The sequence below is a fragment of the Martes martes genome (genome assembly GCF_963455335.1).
Source record: "Martes martes genome assembly, chromosome: 6".
Lineage (NCBI taxonomy): Eukaryota > Metazoa > Chordata > Mammalia > Carnivora > Mustelidae > Martes > Martes martes.
The window spans coordinates 43,000,300-43,020,871 of record NC_137893.1 but is presented as its reverse complement, the minus strand read 5'-3'; the positions used below and the strand labels follow the sequence as shown (position 1 = coordinate 43,020,871).

The 20,572-nt window shown below is 38.6% G+C and overlaps 1 protein-coding gene across 1 annotated transcript in view; it reads left to right on the top strand.

Moving 5' to 3' along the window:
• The first annotated feature begins 1,459 nt into the window (after positions 1-1,459).
• The window catches only part of ZNF292 (zinc finger protein 292), a 91,578-nt gene continuing 72,465 nt past the window's right edge, over positions 1,460-20,572 (top strand). The window contains exon 1 of the mRNA XM_080806085.1: positions 1,460-1,648. Within this exon, the coding sequence (XP_080662211.1) occupies positions 1,481-1,648 (168 nt within the window). The 5' untranslated portion in view covers positions 1,460-1,480. The remainder of the gene's footprint in view (positions 1,649-20,572) is intronic.

Sequence of the window (20,572 nt, the reverse complement as noted above, 5' to 3'; positions counted from 1 at the left end):
CTACCACTGATGCATTACAAAATATTCATTCTGTGCAACATACTATCTAGAATATTTTCTGTAGCTGCTAGAAATCTCTGAAAGAGGATGCTGCACACAATAGGAATTCTTAAATTCTTGTACTAGAAAAATATCACTTTGAATGATAGTGAAAAGACTAGGTAGGTGCCTGATCAGTATAGTTTCTGAATTTTTGTAGTTTTAAGAAAGATAAGCATCTTGTCTAATTTTCTACTAACAAAATATTCATTTTATTATTCTGAGTATTAGGATTAAGGACGTGACTTTTTGTTGTACCTCTTCTGTTTTGTTCAAGTGTCACCTATTCATTCCTTTCAGGTAACCAAATAAAATATGGTTGAGAATGCCATCTCTATTTGCAGCACCAGGAAAAAAAATGCTGTTGAATTTATAATTCTCGGTAACCTTGCTCTTTTATTTTAGCATCAATTTTCCCACCTCCGTTATCATTTTAATGGAGTTCTTATTGGTTTTTTTTCTCTTGACCTACTTTCAAGAGCTTTCATATAGAGTGTTTTCAGTGATGGTGATTTCTGTAGTGTGTAGGAGAAAAGCCTTCAATAAAAGTGAAACAGATTAGTTGGCTATCACTTATTTTAGAAATGTTTTCGTGGTTTAAAAATCATCTGGTTACATCGTCCACAATTTCATAAAGCGAAATCTTTTAAGCTATGTTTTTCACGAGTTCGCTCCGTTTTCCAGACTGAGGATTTGAACCTCATCCTGCTCTGATCCAATTGTTATTTTTCTTTGTTGCCTCCACCCCCTAGAGATTGTGTTTCCACGGGAGAGGCGTTCTTGGGGCTGAAGAGCAGAGCCCAGTGAGGTATCTGGTACCTCAGGAACTAGATCCCTCCTCCCCCGCCTGGTGAGAAGTCAGAGACAATTTTGACAGCTCATAGTACCGCTTTGGCTCTCACGCTTGCGGTCCATGGGTAGGTTTTCCCTTCTCCCTTTTCCCCTGTTCTGGCTTGCCTACAGGCCAGCCGCATGTGTAGCCATTGCCCCAGCCGACCCAGAGCTTTCTCTCACCTATCTTCTTGGGGAACTGGGGCAAATGTCCGCAGAAGACTTCAGGGACTGGGGAAAGCTACGCCGGAATCGGGACACTCGAAAGGGGAGCCGCTCCCCAGGCTTCCCCCCACCCCGAGTCGCGGGACCCACGTGACCGAGAGCTGGCCTCCACCGGCCCGCCCCTTTCGGCCGCTGCAGCCCACTTCCCGCTCGGGGTAAGTAAACCGCGGTTTTCCGCACCGCCCCAACCCCGCCCTCTTCCTTTCCCCTTCCCTTCACCTCCCTCGGGCTCCCTCGCGCCACTCTCTCCGCTCCCCCATCCTCCCCACCGGGCCCTTTGTACGTGCTCGGCGGCGTGCGAGCGCGCCCGGCACGTGACCCCGCCGAACGTGGCATTGTGTTATCACGTGACCCAGGTGCGTACGCGACGGAGCGGGGTGTGAAGATGGCGGACGAAGAGGCCGAGCAGGAGAGGTTGAGTCGCGGCGGAGGTGGCTGCGTCGCGGAGCTGCAGCGCCTGGGCGAGCGGCTCCAGGAGCTGGAGCGACAGTTGCGGGAGAGCCGCGTGCCGGCCGTGGAAGCGGCCACGGAGTACTGTCAGCATCTGTGCCAGGTGAGGGCGCCTGGGGGTCCCCTCCCCCTTTTCCCCAGCTAGAGGGGGAAGAGGGCGAGCGAGCGTCTGGGGGCTGAGCGGTGGTCGTCTCTTCTTTGCCATCGTTGGCGCCGCCGCCCAGGCGGGAGCGGGGAGTATGAGGAAGGCGCCTTTGTGTGGCTGCCGTTGTGGCGGTTGTTGTCGGTAGCTCCCGACTGGGGGAAGGGAGTTGTGGTCAGGGCGGAAAATCCCCCTCCCCTTTCCTTCCCCCAACTCGGGACTGCTTGTTCCCCGAGGCCAAGGAGATGTAGACGGCCAAGGACCGGAGTCCTCTCTGCCGCAGGGATAGGGTAAAGGAGGAATGGAGGCCAGGTCCTCTTTTTCCTCCTCCTCTTATTGTGCACTGGGGATTACCGCGCCCCCCGCCTCTGCGCCTCTGGTTTCCCACTCCGACGGGCCTCCGCCCCCACTGGTTTGATTCCTTTGCTTCCCCCTGCTTTCATCCGTCCCGCCCCCGGCCCCGTCCTCGCTGTCTCCCGGCCTTTGTTGTTCGAGTTTCGCCTTAGGACTGAAGGGGCCTTTGTTGATGTTCCGTGGAACAGTCCTCGCCGACCCCTTCTAGCTGGCTGAGATGTTCCGGGGTGGGGGCGCAGAGGTTGTCCCTTCCTGCCTTTGCTTGCCTGGTGCACCGCTTCCATGGTAAAGGTTGCTCTCCTCGGTAGAAGAGAGGAGCTCTCTCCGTATCCTGTGGGGCGGCTTTCCAGAGTCTGCTTCTCTTTTTGCTTTCACCCTTCGAGGAGTACGGTTTCCTCTGCCCTTCCTCCCGCATCTCCCCACCGCCTCTATTACTTGGAGCTTTCCCTATTTGGCCTCCTGGTGAAAAAGAGGATTGAGGTTCTTACGGACCTGTGTTCAGGTCAGTTTCAGTCCTTTCCTTCCCTTTCTTGGACAAGGACACTGCTTTCCAGTAACTGCTTTCTAACCAGGATTTAGAATGTTAAAAGCACGTTTGCTCGATAGAAATCGCAGAGTTTGGGTATGCATTTGGCCCTGATTACGAACCTTCCAGTTACGTTTGAAATTTCAAGGAGCTGCTGCTAGCTGTGGTGAAGATTTTGGTTAGATTGTCTTCTCGAGGAGGAAACAGACGATTTATACAGATCACATTTAGAGTTAACTTGTCAGTGTATCGTTATAGAGAAGTTGTTTTGGAATGTTAACTGAGCCCAAGGCCGAACAATGGGTGGACTATTTTGGAATCTCCGAAAAGATTACATTTTCATTTAAATTTTAGTCTTCAGAAATCTTTCCTGTAGAAGATAGGGATACTTGAACCCATAGAAAAAAATTTTCCATTAATGTATGCACGTTATTGTCACTAATTATTTGGTAGTACTTCATATCTTAAAAAAAGAAAAAAAAAACTTTGTGAGATCAAGTGGTGACTTGTTTAGGAGTCTGCAGTGTCAAGAGCTCCCCGCTTAAGGTAATAAAGGTCTGATGAATACCTGTGGCAAAATTAGAGATTCCATCCTTTTGAATCCTTGTTTTAAAGAATTGTTGAAATTTGCCATTTTGACCCACCCTGGGAGTGCCAACTCATTGTTAATTGGTCTTTTAGATATATTTATTTTAGTTGGGAGAGAATACTTAAAGTACCCATAAAAGGAAGTGTTTCTGTTACAAGTAAAGTCTGCTTTAGCCAGTGAAAAGTATTAAAGTCTAGCTTTGCTGAAAGGTACTTTTTAAATAGCAGTATCCACTGATGGGTTTATAGCTAATTACCGTAAATACTCTTAGCCAGCAATATTTATAAGCCTGATTAATAATTCTGGAAAAAGGAATCTCATGCAGGTTGGACTTTTTTGAGTGTGTGCAATATCAGAAACATCACTTTAAAAAGTATTTTTTTTTTTTTTTAAAGATTTTATTTATTTGACATAGATCACAAGTAGGCAGAGAGGCAGACAGAGAGAGAGAGAGAGGGAAGCAGGCTCCCCGCTGAGCAGAGAGCCCGATGTGGGACTCGATCCCAGGACCCTGAGATCATGACCTGAGCCGAAGGCAGCGGCTTAACCCACTGAGCCACCCAGGTGCCCTAAAAAGTATTTTTAATGGATAAAATACCTTTCTTTTTAATCAATATGAAAGGAATTTACTGTTTTAAATGATTAGTTTTATACCATGTAAATAGTTTTTATTGACCAGTGTTGCAGGAAACAGTAATAAAACAAATGCTAGGTTTCTGGATTTCAAGAATAATAAAATATTTCATGCACTAAAATGCCGCAATAATTTAAATGCATTTAAAAGTAATCTCCATTACTTGAAAAGTTACAGAATGTGTCTGATATTTGATCCTCTCTAGAACAAATGTTCTGTTTTTTTGTTTTTTGTTTTTTTAATAATCTGTTTTAGTGATTTGGTCGAATGTGCAGTAACTTGAAACAATTGTTTCTTTAAAATTGTATCCCTGCCATTATTACTTAACATGCTGATAGGAATTGAGCAAAACAGTGGTTAACAATTAAAGAATTTATTGGAGCAATTTAAAAACAGTATTTGAAATGCTAGGAGCTGGAAATTGTTTCTGACCTTGAGATTAGCTTTTTCTTTGTAAGTTTTTCTGTAAAAGTGTGATATTCACATGCTTCAGAAAGGCAAAGATAAACAAATATTTGTCAGAGTTAGTGGGCTTCAGATTTAATATTCTATACCTGTTAACAGTTAGTGCTTGTGCAGTCCTTATTGTTACATTTGTTTTTAAAAAATGAGTTAGTTAAAAAAATTAGTTTAAAAAATGAACTAGTTTGGGACGCCTGGGTGGCTCAGTGTGTTAAAGCCTCTGCCTTCAGCTCGGGTCATGATCTCAGGGTCCTGGGATCGAGCCCTGTGTCGTGCTCTGTGCTCAGCAGGGATCCTGCTTCCTTTCCTCTCTCTCTTACCTGCCTCTCTGCCTACTTGTGATCTCTGCCTGTCAAATAAATAAATAAAATCTTTAAAAAAAATGAACTTGTTTATATTTTGAAGTTTTACCTCAGCAGAAGATGAGTTTCTGGAGAATACAGTGAAACCTACAAAAGAAGAAGTTGCTTATGCATCCTAGTTTGTAGATTTTCTTTCTTTTGCAATGAAGTACAATATAATAGATTTCTTTAGTTCTGAGAAGTAAAATAGAAATAAAAGATATTAAGTAAGTTTTTCTTACTGTTAACAGTATTGTTTATATTGTGTTGGAAGTATGCCCCACTTTTACTTGTTTACCTGAACATTTGCTTAAAGCTTAAGTAGGAGGAGGGAAAGGTGGTAGAGGATGAGTATAAGGGAGTGCCTGTCAAAAATCTCAAATTTATTTAAATCTTTACAAGCTAGCTTTAGTCTAGGTAATGTAGTTTACTTCATTGGTTTTTTTTTTTTTAATCAACTTAGAATAAGAATACAGGATAACCAGAAATAATTTCTTACATTTATTTGTGTCAGGATCATTACTGTACATAAAAATTGATTATAATTGGAACTTCTTGGACTATTTATTGTATTGGACGGGGTCAGTGTTCACTCAGTCACTCAGCATCGTTATTGAATACCTACACTGTGGGCCAGCCAATTATGATCATGGTCCTTGGCTTCACAGAGTCTACAGTCTCTGAAGGAAGGTAGACAACCACTGATTGTTGTGTACTGTGACTTATATCTTTTATTTAGGAGATCAGTGCAGTACAGTGGAAGGTTATTTATTTGGGAGTTTAAACAGAAGCATTTCAAAAGAAGAATTGTTCTAAAAGGATTTTAAAATTATTCATTTAAAAAGTTAAGCCATTTAATAGTTGAAGAATGATTTGTTAGGGGATGGTATTTGTTGACAGCATTATACGCAGGGCTAGATGGCTGGGTTGATTAATACATGAATTGTGACTGGTTTTGCTCATTCATCTTCATATGGCTGATAATTGTTTTAAAAAGATTGACTTGGGGACACCTGGGTGGCTCAGTGGTTAAGCGTCTGCCTTTGGCTCAAGTCATGATCCCAGGGTCCTGGGATCCAGTCCCGCATGGGGCTCCTTGCTCATCGGGGAGCCTGCTTCTCCCTCTGCCTGCCCTGCCTGCTGCTCTCCCTGGGGATGCCTGCTCTTGCTCTCTGACAAATAAATAAATGAAATCTTTAAAAGAGTGGATTGCATTTTTGGAAATACGTATTTTCCATGTGTGCCTACATGCACACACATACTTCATACTTTAATTCATGTAAACAATGATTCTTAACTGCCTAGTACTTTCTCTCCTGAAGATCTCTCTTCAGGGGCATTTGAAAATATGTGGGGTCAGTTGTTTGGTGGTTGCAGTGTCTGTGGATGTGATACTGGCATTTAGTGTCCATGGCCCATGGATACTAAATTTTCTGAGGTGATTAGTAGGACAGTCCCACTCCACCAAAATGGATTCCTCTGCCTAAATACCCACAGTGTTTTTTTGAGAAGCACTGAACAGTAAGAAAAATAATATATTAAGATTTTTTTTAGTTGCTATGATCTTTTCATAAGTATGTAGCTAAGAAATGTAACTAATCCGGAACAGGTCTAGGTAAATGTTGTTCAGCGATACTTAAATTCACACTGAGCTTGAGAGGTCAAGAAAATGTCTACTTCCTTAGTAGAAATTACAAGCAATTACTTAAACAATTACTAAAACAATTCTGTTTTACTGGGATAAGAGATTGGCAATTTAGCATACTTAATTGTCCTGATTAAAGCACAGATTTGACCTTTTAATATAATTAAAATTCTGTACTTTTTAAGAAAGCATTTAATGCAAAGACTAGATTAAGATGTTAGCAGGGGACATAAGATACAGAAGACTCTTGTAGTATATAAAATAAGATTTAAATAAAACTTTAAGATGAAAGTTGAAGAGGTGTCAAAAGGCAGTGTATCATTAACAAGTTTATTTTTTATTCTATTTTTTACTTATTTTTTAAAAAGATTTTATTTATTTACTTGAGAGAGAGAGCATGAGAGGGGAGAAAGTAAGAGGGAGAAGCAGACTCCCCACGGAGCTAGAAGCCAGATGTGGCACTCGATCCCGGGACTCCAGGATCATGACCCAAGCCGAAGGCAGTAGCTTAACCACCTAAGCCACCCAGGAACCCCTTATTCTATTTTTTTAAATTGAAAGTGTAGTGTAGGGATGCCTGGGTGGCTCTGTTGGTTGAGTGTCTGCCTTGCATTCTGGTCATGATCCCAGAGTCCTGGGATCGAGTCCTGTATCCGCCTGCTGCCCCCCTGCTTGTGTGCCCCCCCCCCCGATCCCTGGCAAATAAATAAAATCTTAAAAAAGGAAGTGTAGTGTACTGAAATTTTTTTTTAAATAAATTCAAACAGAGAAAGGGCATATAACAAAAACTTGATCTTCCCATCCCAGACCTCCTGTCACTCTGAACAAAGATAAAGATAGTCTCCTAATAGTTTTTTTATTCCTCTTTCCAGGAATACATGTTTTCTCTTTTTTAAAAAAATTAAGATGATGGGGTGCCTGGGTGGCTCAGTGGGTTAAAGCCTCTGCCTTCCGCTCAGGTTGTGATCCCAGGGTCCTGGGATCGAGCGCCGCATCGGGCTCTCTGCTCAGCCGGAGGCCTACTTCCCTTCCTCTCTGCCTGCCTCTCTGCCTACTTGGGATCTCTGTCTGTCAAATAAATAAATAAAATCTTAAAAAAAAAAATAAAGATGAGGACATACTGTACTTTTATTCACCAAAAAATACATATCTTTGAGATCATTCCACAGCTTCTCATGTAAATTTGTAGCTTTTTTTTTTTTTTTAAGATTTTATTTATTTGTCAGAGAGCACACAAGTAGGGGGAATGGCAGACAGAGGGAGAGGGAGAAGCAGGCTACCCTCTGCTCAGTGAGGAGTCTGCCTCTCCCCCTCCACCTGCTTGTGCTGTCTCTCTCTTTCTCAGATAAATAAATAAATGAATAAAATCTTAAAAAAAAAAACCTGTAATAATTCCAGTCTATGGCAGTGTTTAATCAGTTCATTATTGGTGGCTATTTAGAGAAATAAGTTAATTTTATGTATAGTAATTTCAACAAATTGTTCAAAGTAGGAGGTAAGCATTTCTGGCTGGGGTATGAGAGAAAGCTTTACAAGCTTTACTGAGACAGGATTTGAGCCAGACCTTACTGCTTTTATTAACTGGTGCCTTACTGGAATAAGAAACAAAAATCAAAGTAAAACTGTTAGGAGAGCTTCTGAGTATTTGAATTATGTAATTAAAATATTTCAGAGTATATTTTAGTTTCATCTGTTTGATACAAGTTGATTGTTTTATCTGCATGTTCTGTTTAGCTTTGTTATAATGGCAAATGTTTTGAAAATGCCCACTTCCCTCAAAAAAAAGCTAGGTTTTTTTCTTTTGATTATTAGAGGATACCTTAAGTTAATTTTTAGGACACTTTGAATCGGAAGAAAGGATGGCTTGCTTGTTAATTAGTGATAATTACTTTAGGTATTGAGGGAGTAATAAGTCATTTAAACTTTAAAAGTGTAGGTAATGCTCAGGGGAAATAATTTTTTGAGTGTTCATAATTAGTATGATTGCATATTGGAGATATTAAATTCCACTTTCCAGAATATGCTTCTACCAATTTTAGCAAAGGAAGACTTTGCCAAATTTTGCTTGCCGCCTTCTTGACACTTACTTCCTGGTCCTAAATTGAAATGGAGGAAGATAAGATGTATTCTGCAGTTGCCCCTCATAATATTTTATATGACGAACCTGTAAAACCAAGGATTTTTGAAAATATGTGTTCTTAACCATATGAAGCTTTTGCTGTATTTATGTTCCTTGAAATTCTGTCAGAGTTGAGAATTTACCTTTTTTTCCTAACTCCCACACATAAATCCAGTTCATGAAATTAACCAGTCACTATGGGAGGAGCCTCATTTATAAAATGGAAAGTTTGTTTTTTATTCATGCATTTGTTACATACCCCATATAACTTTTTAACTATGTATTGTTCCCAGGAGAATCTCCTGATTCATTATTCCTTTTTAGCATTGAGAGTTGCACAGTGCATCTCAGAATTAAAATGTTAATCTTTTTCCCCTTAACTTTACATTACAAAAACTTTATGGTCTGTGAATACACATTTTTAGTTAAGAAGATGTGTTAAAATTCAGTCAATTACGTGTATTTTTTCTTAATTTATCCATTTTTTAAAATTTTCTATTTATTTGGCAGAGAGCACAAGCATGGGGAACAGTGGGCATAGGGTGAGGGGGAAGCAGGTTCCCCAACAAGCAGGGAGCCTGATGTGGAGCTCGATACCAGGACTCCGGGATCATGAGCTGAGCTGAAGGCGGCAGACTCCTAACCCACTGAGCCACCCAGGTGCCCTTTTCTTAATTTATTTAATTAGGTAATTAAATTCCTCATGTGGGATGCTAAGGGAGCTGTGGAGAATTATGGAGATCTCTGCCTTCAAAGCCCTTACAAATTTGATGCATATATTAGCAGTTAAACAACAGTATTAGATAGTAAAGTATTTAGTGATAAATAACAGTAAGTAGAGTGTAAATTAAGAGCATTTTGAAATTAATTTAGTAAAAATTGATCTGGAAAGGAAAACACTTATTTACATTGAGTCCTTAATGAATTTGGATAAGTAAACAGAAGTGGGAAGGGTGGGGATAAACAGAAAAATGAAACAATTTCAAACTGGCATCTTGGAGGAAAATGTCAGGGGTTGGGTTGAAAAATAGGATAGAAAAGATAAATTAGAACCAGAGTAAGGGTTTAGGATCCAAACAAAGGAATTTTAACTGTTTTTTTTTTTGTTTTTTTTTTTTAAAGATTCTATTCATTCATTTAACAGACAGAGATCACAAGCAGGCAGAGAGGCAGGCAGAGAGAGAGAGGAAGGGAAGCAGGCTCCCCGCCGAGCAGAGAGCCCGACGCGGGGCTGGATCCCAGGACCCTGGGATCATGACCTGAGCCAAAGGCAGAGGCTTTAACCCACTGAGCCACCCAGGCGCCCTTAACTGGTCTTTTGAGTATAGATAATATATAGTAACATTGCTTAAAGACTCACCCTTCTAAATTTGGGACATTGAAACAGACAAAAAAGCTGAATGTCATAACTTCAGGCTGTTTGTTTGTTTGTTTGTTTGTTTGTTAAGTAGGCTCCGTACCCAGTGTGGTGGTTGAACTCAGCACCCTGAGATCGAGAATCACATGCTCTACTGACTGAGCCCGCCAGGCACCCCCAGCTTTGGTTTTTCTTGAAGTATCATGTATTATTGCAGTGTAACAAACTACCCAAAAACATAGTGGTTTTAGGAGAACAGCTGTTTTTTGTTTATTTGTTTTAAGTAAACTCTGCCCCTGATGTGGGGCTGTAACTCAGCTACCCCAAGATCAAGAGTCACATGCTCTAGCAATGGAGCCAGCCGGGTGCCCCAGAAGAATAGCTGTTTTTACTAATTGTACTCCAGTCTAGGGGTCTGTTGGATGGTTTGCAGTCAGCTGGGAGGTTGTCTGGGGCTGAATGATCCCAGATGGTCTCACTCACTTGTCTTGTTGTCAGGTGGGTTGGATGCCAAGGTTCCTCAGTTGGGTTGGCTCATCTGCTCCACTCTTATCATCTAGTAAGGTAATCTGGGATTTCTTTACATGGAAAGAAGAGATCAAGTTCTGTTGCACAACTGTTTTTTAAGCCTCTGCTTGTGTCATGTTTGCCAAGATCCTTTTGGGCACACGTGGTCAAACCCAGCTTCTTTTGGGTATAAGGAAATGGGATTCTTTCTATAGCATAACAGTCTGACACATATCCCAGTTCCCTTTATTCCCCACTGCAATGTCAGATACTTTATAGGTCAGATTTCATTTTTTCCTCTCTGTAGCCCTACTTCTGCTTTTTTCTTGTCAATCTATATTTTATAATCAAAGCATATCTCTTTGCTCCTTTTCTCGTAGATTGGCTAAAGGCATTTCCATTCCCATTTTCTGATCTCAGTTTCTAAGTAGAAGAAGGGTGTCCCTACTACATCACTCAAATTTTGGGAAATTTGTAGAACAACCTGTTTATTTACAATAGTTCTTTACCTTAATATTAAATCTGGTCTTAGTTTGGTGTTTTGTGCTTTCTGAACATTATGCAGTCCAACAGTAGCCTCCTAGGTCTTGTTCTAATCCTTGGCCTTTTTTTCTTTTTTTTTTTTTTAACTGATAAACTTGCTTTTAACCTTATTTTCAATTTGTGAAAGTCCCCAGTATGCTGCTTTTATCTTTCTGCCTGATTGGCAGTCCAGTATTTGTAACAGTGTTTCTCAAGCTTGAATTTGCAGAAACCATAAAAGTGTGAGTCTTTCAATCTTAGAGTTACAAATTTTGACCTCAGCTTATAGTAATATGTAACTTTTTTTTTTAAATTCACCACTTAGTTGTCACTCTCAAACAAAAATCTCCCAAAACAGTACTTATCCTTACTAAGTATGATGTATTCTATTTTATTATTATTATATTGCAAAGCTGCTCTTGATTTTATAGTCCACTGATAGTCATAACCAACCCCCCTCCTTATAGGGGGAATCATTGTGCTCAGTTTAGTAATTAGCACAAGGGTAAGGCAGGCAGTCCTAAGTTATAAGGCGGCCTTCTAGTCTAGCTGATTCCGAACTTCTTACACTTTATTTAGGAGGAGGATCAACATGAAAATACGGTTTTAAATTTCTTACAATGAATACTAGAAACCCAGCATAATGGCCATGGAACCCAATTCGAGAAATACTGGTGCATAGGATAACATACAAATTTAAGCCTCGGGCCAGGACTGTGCTTGCTCTGTTGTTCACTTTTCCCCCATCCTTTCGCTGTTACAACAGGAACTTTCTGCTCCATTTAAATTGGTCTCTCCATTCCTCACAAGTATGCCTGTTCATTTTACTTTCTTCCTGATTTTGCTTGGAGGAGCAGTGTTACGTAGTTGAAAACCAAATGGATTTGATGTCAGATATGAGCTCATCTCTAATCAGGACAAGATCTTTAGCTCATGCTTTCTTTGAAAAAAAAAAAGCGAGATGAGAGGAAGCTTGGAGTTAGAGAGGCTGGACTAAGATTGAAGAGGAAGAGAATTAATGTTCAGAAAGGCACTGTTAGATTCTTTACTAGAATTGTTTGTTCTGAAGACCTGTGAGATCATAGGATTAAATACCAGTTTGTTTAAATGTCTCACTTAATCCAGAGTGCCTCCTAGGATCTCATCATTACTAAATAATAGTTGTTTAGTATGACACTGAATCATTAGAAAATATTAAATTTTATTAGGCATTTGTTTAGGAAGACAGGTATTTGGATAAATGGCTAAAATGAAAACAATTCAAATATCCTGGACATTGTGTTCATGTGGAACATTTGGCATCCTTATTGATGCCTGACATAGGCAGCGTTATATTTTAAGTTCATAACTCAGATACAGGTTTTATATTTAAAAGAAAGTAATCTGAATTTAAAAGTGGTAATTAACAATTGACTGGATTCCCATCCCAGTTTTATCAGGATATCAAGTATTTAAATTGATTGCTGTGGTAATTTTAGCTTACCAAAGTTAATTGAAGCAGATATTTGTGATTTTTGAAAGAAAATTATTTCATTAAATAAGAATGATTTTACTACTACTTTTGGATGAACCATTATCATTAAAATGAGGCATTTAGAATCTTACTCCAAATTAATAGCGTACATTTTGTATTATCTGTATAAACGTTGTACATATTCTTGATCTTTCCCAGATTTTTGCAAATATGATAAATCTCAGTCTGTAAAAAACCTGAAACATATATTTAACTCAAAAGCATTATCATTTTGTCAGTTTATATTCTGAAAACTACAAATTTTTGTTTTTAATTTTTGAACAAAACTTTCGTAAGATTATCTTTCAAAAGAATAAAACATAAAGTTTAATACAATACTTACTAAAATTGATACTTAAGTAGTTTGAATCTTGTGACTTACCACAACTTATCCAAACTGTATTTGTATAACTTTATTTTTAAAAAATATGTATTTATTTCAGAGAGAGAGAGAAGTGCACCCTTGTGGTGGCAAGCAGGGTTGGGGAAGGTGCAAGGGAGAGGATGAGAGATGCTTTAAGCAGACTCCATGCTGAGCACAGAGCCCAACTTGGGGCTCCATCTCATGACTTAGCTGAAACCTGAAGTCCCACACTTAACTGTTCCACCCAGGCACCCCGGTGTAACTATTTTAAAGCTCTATTGGGATAATTACAAAAAAAAAAGTTGCCTGCCTAAAATGAGATATTGCACATAAAAACAGATAAGATGAATAAAATGTATATCCTCGAACAAATTGATCATGAACTTTTTTGTTAGCATGAAAATATTTTATAGGAACAGTTCTGAATGTGCCATAACTGCTGTTTCTTTAGTAATTAAGAATTCACCACCATAATGTGTAAAACTGAATATGTTGGCAAGTCACGCTTAGCATACTCAATATTGTGACCTATTTATAAAATATTTCTGAAAAGGTGACCTGATGTTGCAAATGCTACCAGAGAGAAATTATTTTTAACACCAAAAAGACCTTTGAGGGTTTACTTATCTCGAATGAAACCATTTGTGGTGTTTGATTTCCACCCCACCCCGAGAATCATCTTTTATAGATCGCGTTTTACTTAATGGAAAAAACTTGCTCTTTATATCCTGTCCCTCAAAGATACTTTGCTTGACAGCCCATTAGATACTGTGAATTAAAGTTGGGATTCTAAGGACACTGGTTTTAATTTCCACAAAATTGTTTATTATGACCCTTGGCATGCTGCTTACAACTCTGCTTGATCCTTGAAATGGAAATGGTACAGACCTTTGTTGTTGTTGTAAGAATTGATCAAGGACATGTAGTTATTTTAAATGATTGTTACAATATAAAGCAACATTTTCATTTACACTTAGAGACTACTTTGGAAACACCTTTGATATTTTATATATGATAATGACCTAGCATAATTTAAAAACAAAAATTCTGTCATATTCAATGCCATCTATTATCATCACATTGAAAAATAACATTATAGAATACCGATCTACCAACTTTTTTGAAGTCTGTATTTTAGAGAAGGTGGAATTTTATTTCGTAGTAATTTATAAAAAATTGTTTTGATTTTGGGGGTGTGAGCAGGAGAGAGATTACTTGATGTGTGGAATGTACCAGGAGTAGATTATTGGCTTTACAATTGAAACCTTTCCTTTGTCCAAAATTTAAACCTAGGATTTGAGAGGCTGGGGATGGGAGGAGGTTTTACAGAGTAACTAAAAGTACAGTTTTTGAACTGTGATTCAAATTACAACTCCCTTACTTCCTTTAGGACTTCAGGCTTCATTTTGTGTCTGTGTTCTCATCTACACAGTGGAGGTAATACCTGCCTTAAAGCTGTCATGATTAAGGCATAATATTTGCTGAGCACTTCGCATGTTATAATGCTGGAAGTACACAGTGATTGCTAGCTGTTAATACACTTAAGAGGACTAGATCTGAAATTTTCCCTTGTAAAAGAACATTAATCTTAGTGTTAGTAAAATACTCCCTAATTTATTGCTATCTAGATAGTGGTCTTAAAACTTTAAAAAATTGGGGTGCCTGGGTGGCTCAGTGGGTTAAGCCTCTGCCTTCGGCTCAGGTTATGATATCAGGGTCCTGGGATTGAGCCCCGCATCACACTCTGCTTGGTGGGGAGCCTGCTTTCCCCTCTCTCTCTCTGCCTGCCTCTCTGCCTACTTGTGATCTCTGTCTGTCAAATAAATAAATAAAGTCTTAAAAAAAAAAAACACTTTAAAAAAATTAAGGGAACTCCTTCCCTTTACCCCAAACTCTTACTTGGTATCTTGATGTATAAAACAGAAAAGTTACCTCTGCAGAAAAGTTTGAGAAGTACTAATCTAGCATATATAACAATACCATTGCCAGAAGTTGCAACGGGAGTTACAGTATACTGAACTTCTTAAACAGGTGTGGGTTTTTTCCCTTTTGTTTCTTTCATTTTACTGCTTTCTTCTCTGTATTCTGGAGGACATAATGAATGTTCTTGTCTTAGAGACATAATAAAGCCATCACTCAGAACTTTCATTTATTTTTCATTTCATTCATTTCATTTCATTCACTCATTTCATTTCATTTAATTTTTAAAGAGTTGTAATTGTGTGGCTTGCTTTTGTTTTATGTACTAAGTCACATTAAATAAACTCGGGTTTTTTTGTATCTAATAATTAAAATACATTTATTTCTTAGGAAGCATGGCACTGAGATGTATATAATGTGAATAGAGAAATTGTACCTTATCAGAATAACAGTAAATGTTAATAGTGAAACTTGTGCGCCCTTCCACAAATATACTCATTGCTAACATTTAATTCTTCTTGAAAGTTCATGAAGAAGACCTGCACCATCTTACACATTACCCCCAATCTTCATCTGTTTTTCTCTGGATCTTTCATTTTCTTCCTTAGGTTTTGGAGAATGCTACATCACAGTGCCTATGTCGTTCACCTCACTTTATCTCATTGGGTAGGCATTACATAATTTCATCCTAAGAAGAACAAGGGTTACTGTAGCACAATAAGATATTTTGAGAGAGTGTACACACACACCATATATATGTACTATTACAGCTTATGTAGTTATTTGAGTATGTTTACTAAATTACAAAGTTTATGTTTTAGATAAATTCAATAGAAGAAGAAGTTTTTTCCCCTTCTGTACTTCACTGTGTACTCTTTCTTTGGAAACCTCTGGTTTATAGTGCTATGAGTAGCTGATATTTCTGAGATAAATTATTAAATAACTGCCTGATTTATTTTACCCATTTTCAGAGTGTACTGGAGATATGACAACAGGACAGCAGATTTTAGTTACTATCTTTTAGTCAAATTTAATGTAGTATGTATTTCTGGTTTATTGCTTCTGTCACGCTTTACCCTTTATAAAGATACCTGAGTATTAAGTTGTCCCAGTTAACAGATTCCCTCTCAGCTCTAAATCAACTCAGTTACTTGCTCTGTGATATTGGAGCTTGACCCATTAAGCATTTCTTTTTTGATTGATGTTCCGCTTTGTTCGTAGAGCATACTGAAGGTATGCTACACAAGGAAGGGGCTTTAGTTTTTGTTTCTCACTCCTACTGCATGACTGCTAGTGGGACAGGTATGGGGACATCCCGTGGTGCTCTGTCCCAGGATGAGTGTCCACAGTAAACACACTTTTGGTGAGCTCACAGTCCCAGCCCCAACTTCATGACCATCTCACCGTAGTTCCCCTGACATGTACATTGCACACCCCGAACATATGTCTCCTTTCTGGAGAGCCAGCGACTAGCACCCCAGTTCTCCCTGCATGTCTTCTTATACCATTGAGAGTTGTTTTCCATGGCCCTCCATGTAGGCACTGTTGGGTCAGGTTCTTTGTGTTTCATCTCCCTATGTGTGCTCACTAACCAGCCTGTTAGGTCCAGGCATCCCAACCTGGTGAACTTCCTTGCCATCCAGCAGGCTGCAAGCACACCTTTTCCTTGGTGCATACCCTAGTTTGGGGGGAGGGCCCTCTTCTGTGTTTGTTTCTGCCTTGGATACTTTCACCCAGCCCTCTGGTATTCTTTAGAGTTCTCCTTACACATTTATATATGTTACTCCCTTGTTTTATTTCTTTAAGTGCAACTTCCCCTTTTCAAATTACTATGTGGTTCCTATTTCTTGGTTGAACCCTGATGCAGTAGGCTAAAATGAAATAAATTATATACCATATTTATGCATAAAACCTATAGATTGGTATACTTTTTCCCTCATATACACGGTATTATTTGGGTCATCACCTAGTCCATGGAAACTTAGTTTAGTATTAAAGAAATAAAATAACATGGTTATAAAATTCAGTTATTCATTCCAGTGGGCTTATAACTGTCTAGGAGTCATCCTTATAAAAGTCTCTGGCACCTGGGTGGCTCAGTCAGTTGAGCATCCAACTCTTGCTTTTGGCTCAGATCATGATCTTAGGGTCCTCGGATTCAGCCCTCAGTTGGGCTCTGGGCTCAGCGGGGAAATCTGCTTCCACTCTCCCTCTGCACCCCCTCCATCCCACTTGTGTGTGTGCTCATGTGCATGCACGCTCTCTCTCTCTGAAATGAATAAATAAATCTGAAAAAAGTCACTGGCCTCAAAAATTGTTGAGATGAGGGAATGGAATAATTGTGTTTTCATAGTTAATTTTGTCTCTAAACAGTCAAGAAACACCAAGTGAGAACATCTCAATCCTGTTAAGTTATGAGCATATTTGATAACTCAGAAAATTTCCACCTGGTCATTTCTTTTCGAATAAATTAGCAAATGACAGTCAAGTGAATTATCTTTTTAAAATTTACCCAAATAGGAGGTTGGATTAAAAGAAAAGCACACCCACAGTCTTAGAGGATGTGGGGCTGGTAAGGAATGGAGAGACAGAAAAGCTGTTGTGACCAATTTATTAGTAATGCTAACTTGTTAAATGTTATTTGTAGACATGTAAATTTGTTCATTTTCATATCTGAATCTTGTGGGTATTTAAAATCAGTACTTTTGCTAATTTTATGATCCCCTTATATCTCTCATAACATCGCATATCTGTAGTTATTTCTTTGCAGTTGACTAAAGTGTTCTGTTAATACTACCTTCATTCCCAAGCATTTTTCTCAATTCGGTGGATACTGAATTTCTGACTTAATATGTTGGCTTCTGTGCAACCTAGTGCTTGTTTTTTCTTTGAAGCTGTGATATATATTTAAAATGGATAATGACAGTAGCTCCAGAAATTGAAGGAGGAAGGAATAGAATTAATGATAGATTATTGATTCTATAGCAAAATTTGTTAAATCTGCTATATCTGATAGCTTTTATACTAGTACAGAAGTAAAGAATCTGCATTTTGTATTAAATATGTTAAAGTAAAATCAATAAAATAGGATATTAGACTCTTGTTTGAGGGGTTTTACCTCCTGGACCTACTGCTTTAATTTCACTATTTGTGACAACTTTGGGTAGAGATATTATTGAGGATAAAACTGATGCCACTGACTGTGTAGATGATGATCTTCCCAGTGGGACGTTTATCTAGTTAGTATTTTAAGTAAATTTTTAAAAGCAAATGATGTTTTCTGTAGAGGAGCCCCCCCCCCTTTATTTTAAACTTAGGATATAATTACTATGTATAAAGTGAATGTTCTTGGAAAGGAAAAAGTACTTTTCAATAAATTTACAACTAGGAGTTTTCCTCCCTTGCAGCGAAAAGATTCCTATTTTATTCTGTTCTTTGCCATGTGAAACTTTGTAAGGGTGTAATGTACTAGAGAAAGATAATTACAAGGGAATGAATCTAATCGTAACAGAAAATAGAATTCTTTGCAACAGTAAGAGTAATAAGGAAGAAAATATTTTATAATATATTGCTATCGGATACATTTTTCTCTTTCCTGCCAGCCCCTACAAGAAAAATAACATGAAATTCATATGGCATGTATTGTATCTTACTAAGCAGTTACTTCTTTAAAAACTTTTTTAAAGGCTTCTTCAGTTAACACAGTGTGGCAATTTAACTAACAGAGTAGTAATTTTAATTTTGTTGGTGTACTGTTTGTATTCTTTTAGAACTACAAGCATACTTTTCTGTGTGTATTGATAGAGGTAAAAGTCCCAGGCTAATCACAAAAGTCTTTTGTTATTTACAGTGTACGCTTTATTCTTTTTTAAAAGATTTATTTTTTCATTTGAGAGAGAGCTTATGTGTGCAAGGAGGGAGGGGCAGAGGCAGAGGGAGAGGGAGAATGGAAGCAGACTCTTTCGTGGGGTGATCCCATGGTCCCCGAGGTCATGACCTGAGCCAAAATCAAGAGTCGGACACAACCAACTGAGCCATCCAGGCACCCCTACAGTGTATGCTGTAATGTTATTCCGTATTCTAGGGACATTGTGCCATGCAGGAAAGAAGGGTTTCCTATTCTTTCTCTTGAGTATTAGGCAAGCTTACTATCCAAGTTAGAAACAAGAGGGGGTGTGTGTGTTTCTGTAAAGGAACATCTAGAATAATTTATAGGGATGTGTGGATATGTCTTAGATAGATAAGATTATAAGTAGATAATAATGGGGAAATATGGGTAATTCAGGGAAGAATAATTGGAATAGAAGAGTCTCAAAAGAGACAAGCTGCCTCGTTACTGTTGAGTGCAGTCTTTTTTTTTTTTTTTTAAGTTTCTGTGCTCCTGAACCCATCATTTCTCTGAAAACTTGAATTTGAAACTTTTTCTTAACTATGTACATTACATTAGCAGCAAGGCTTCGTGGAGTAGATGAATAGGGCAGGACTGTTGCGTGTGGTTTTATAAGTTCAGGATTCCAGTTGCGCTGTCATCACTCTGGTCTTTAACAGTTATTAAGTGAGTGAATAAATTACCTTTTTTCCCCTTTAAGTGACCTTGTATTAAATTTCTCATCCTAATAAAAATAGTGATCAAATTTTTATGTAAAAAGTGCTTACATAAAACAATATGTCAATTCTTTCTGACTTAAATACATTAAAAATATTGTGAATTATGGGTACAGATCAATTGTGATAAGTATCTGGGAACTCTTGTCCACTTGAACACTTGACTAAATCTCTGGATTTCAAGGCCTGGCCACTTAGTACTGGAAAATGCATATATCCATAGCCAGGTCTGTAGCTGAAGAGCTATTGGATGAACCTATTCTATGGACAAATACATGATATTTACTGATGACTAAATATAGTTTGGTGTTTCTGGATTAAAAACTACTGTCAGGGGCGCCTGGGTGGCTCAGTGGGTTAAAGCCTCTGCCTTTGGCTCAGGTCATGATCCCGGGGTCCTGGGATTGAGCCCATATAGGGCTCTCTGCTCAGCAGGGACCCTGCTTCGCTTCCTCTCTCTGCCTGCCTCTCTGCCTACTTGAGATCTCTGTCTGTCAAATAAATAAATAAAATCTTTAAAAAAAAATCATTTAAAAACTACTGTCATTACTTAACTGTTTGTCTCTGCCAGTCGTGACAATAAATGTCTACAAACCCCAGGAATGTAAAGTAGGGTAGGGAAAGAATAGTGAGGAACCACAGTTCCTACCCAGATTCACTGCCTGCTGACTACCTCCTTATTACTGACTGCTGTGTGGGAATTCTGGCATAGTGTTGCAGGATCTTCTGATTTCTCAAGAACTGGCAATCCAGATTCTTAGTATAACAGCACAATTTTGAAATATTGGCAAGTAATTAAAAATGTCTGAGGGGAAACACCCCCATACACTGTTTGAGCCAAACAAAACATGTCTGGGTAATTTAAATTTATTCCTGGATATTTTGAGTGATCTATCGTTTGCCAGAAACAGGACATGAAAAACAGTTCCTCCTTCAGAGTGAGTTTTGGTTCTTTATGATTCCATCACACTATATGTGTTTCCATTTTTCATTTGCATCCCTGGAAATTGTAGTCTCCTGAATGCATCTGGAAAGAGAGTTGTACAAATAGCCAATGAGGTAAGGGGAGGTAAACAACTCAGGTTGCTTTGGTACCTAATTTGGAATAGAGAGATCTTAAGGTAAAGATTCCCATTGGCAGATAGGTAGAAATCTCTTAGCATCTTCCTGGTTGTCTTTTCCTGCTTTGTTTAATTTATTCTGAGGCCTAACAGATTTTTAGCCAGTGTTTTAACTTTCCAGAACTATTTAAACATTGTATATACCCCAGGTACGATTTTATGAATATTTCAGTGGAAGGATGGAAGAGAACCAATCAGATAACACTAGCTTGCCACCATGTTAACTTGCAGCTAACATGATTAAAATTTAGAAAATATACTTACGTTAAAATTAGTTTATAGAATGTCAGTATTGCTTAATTTTTT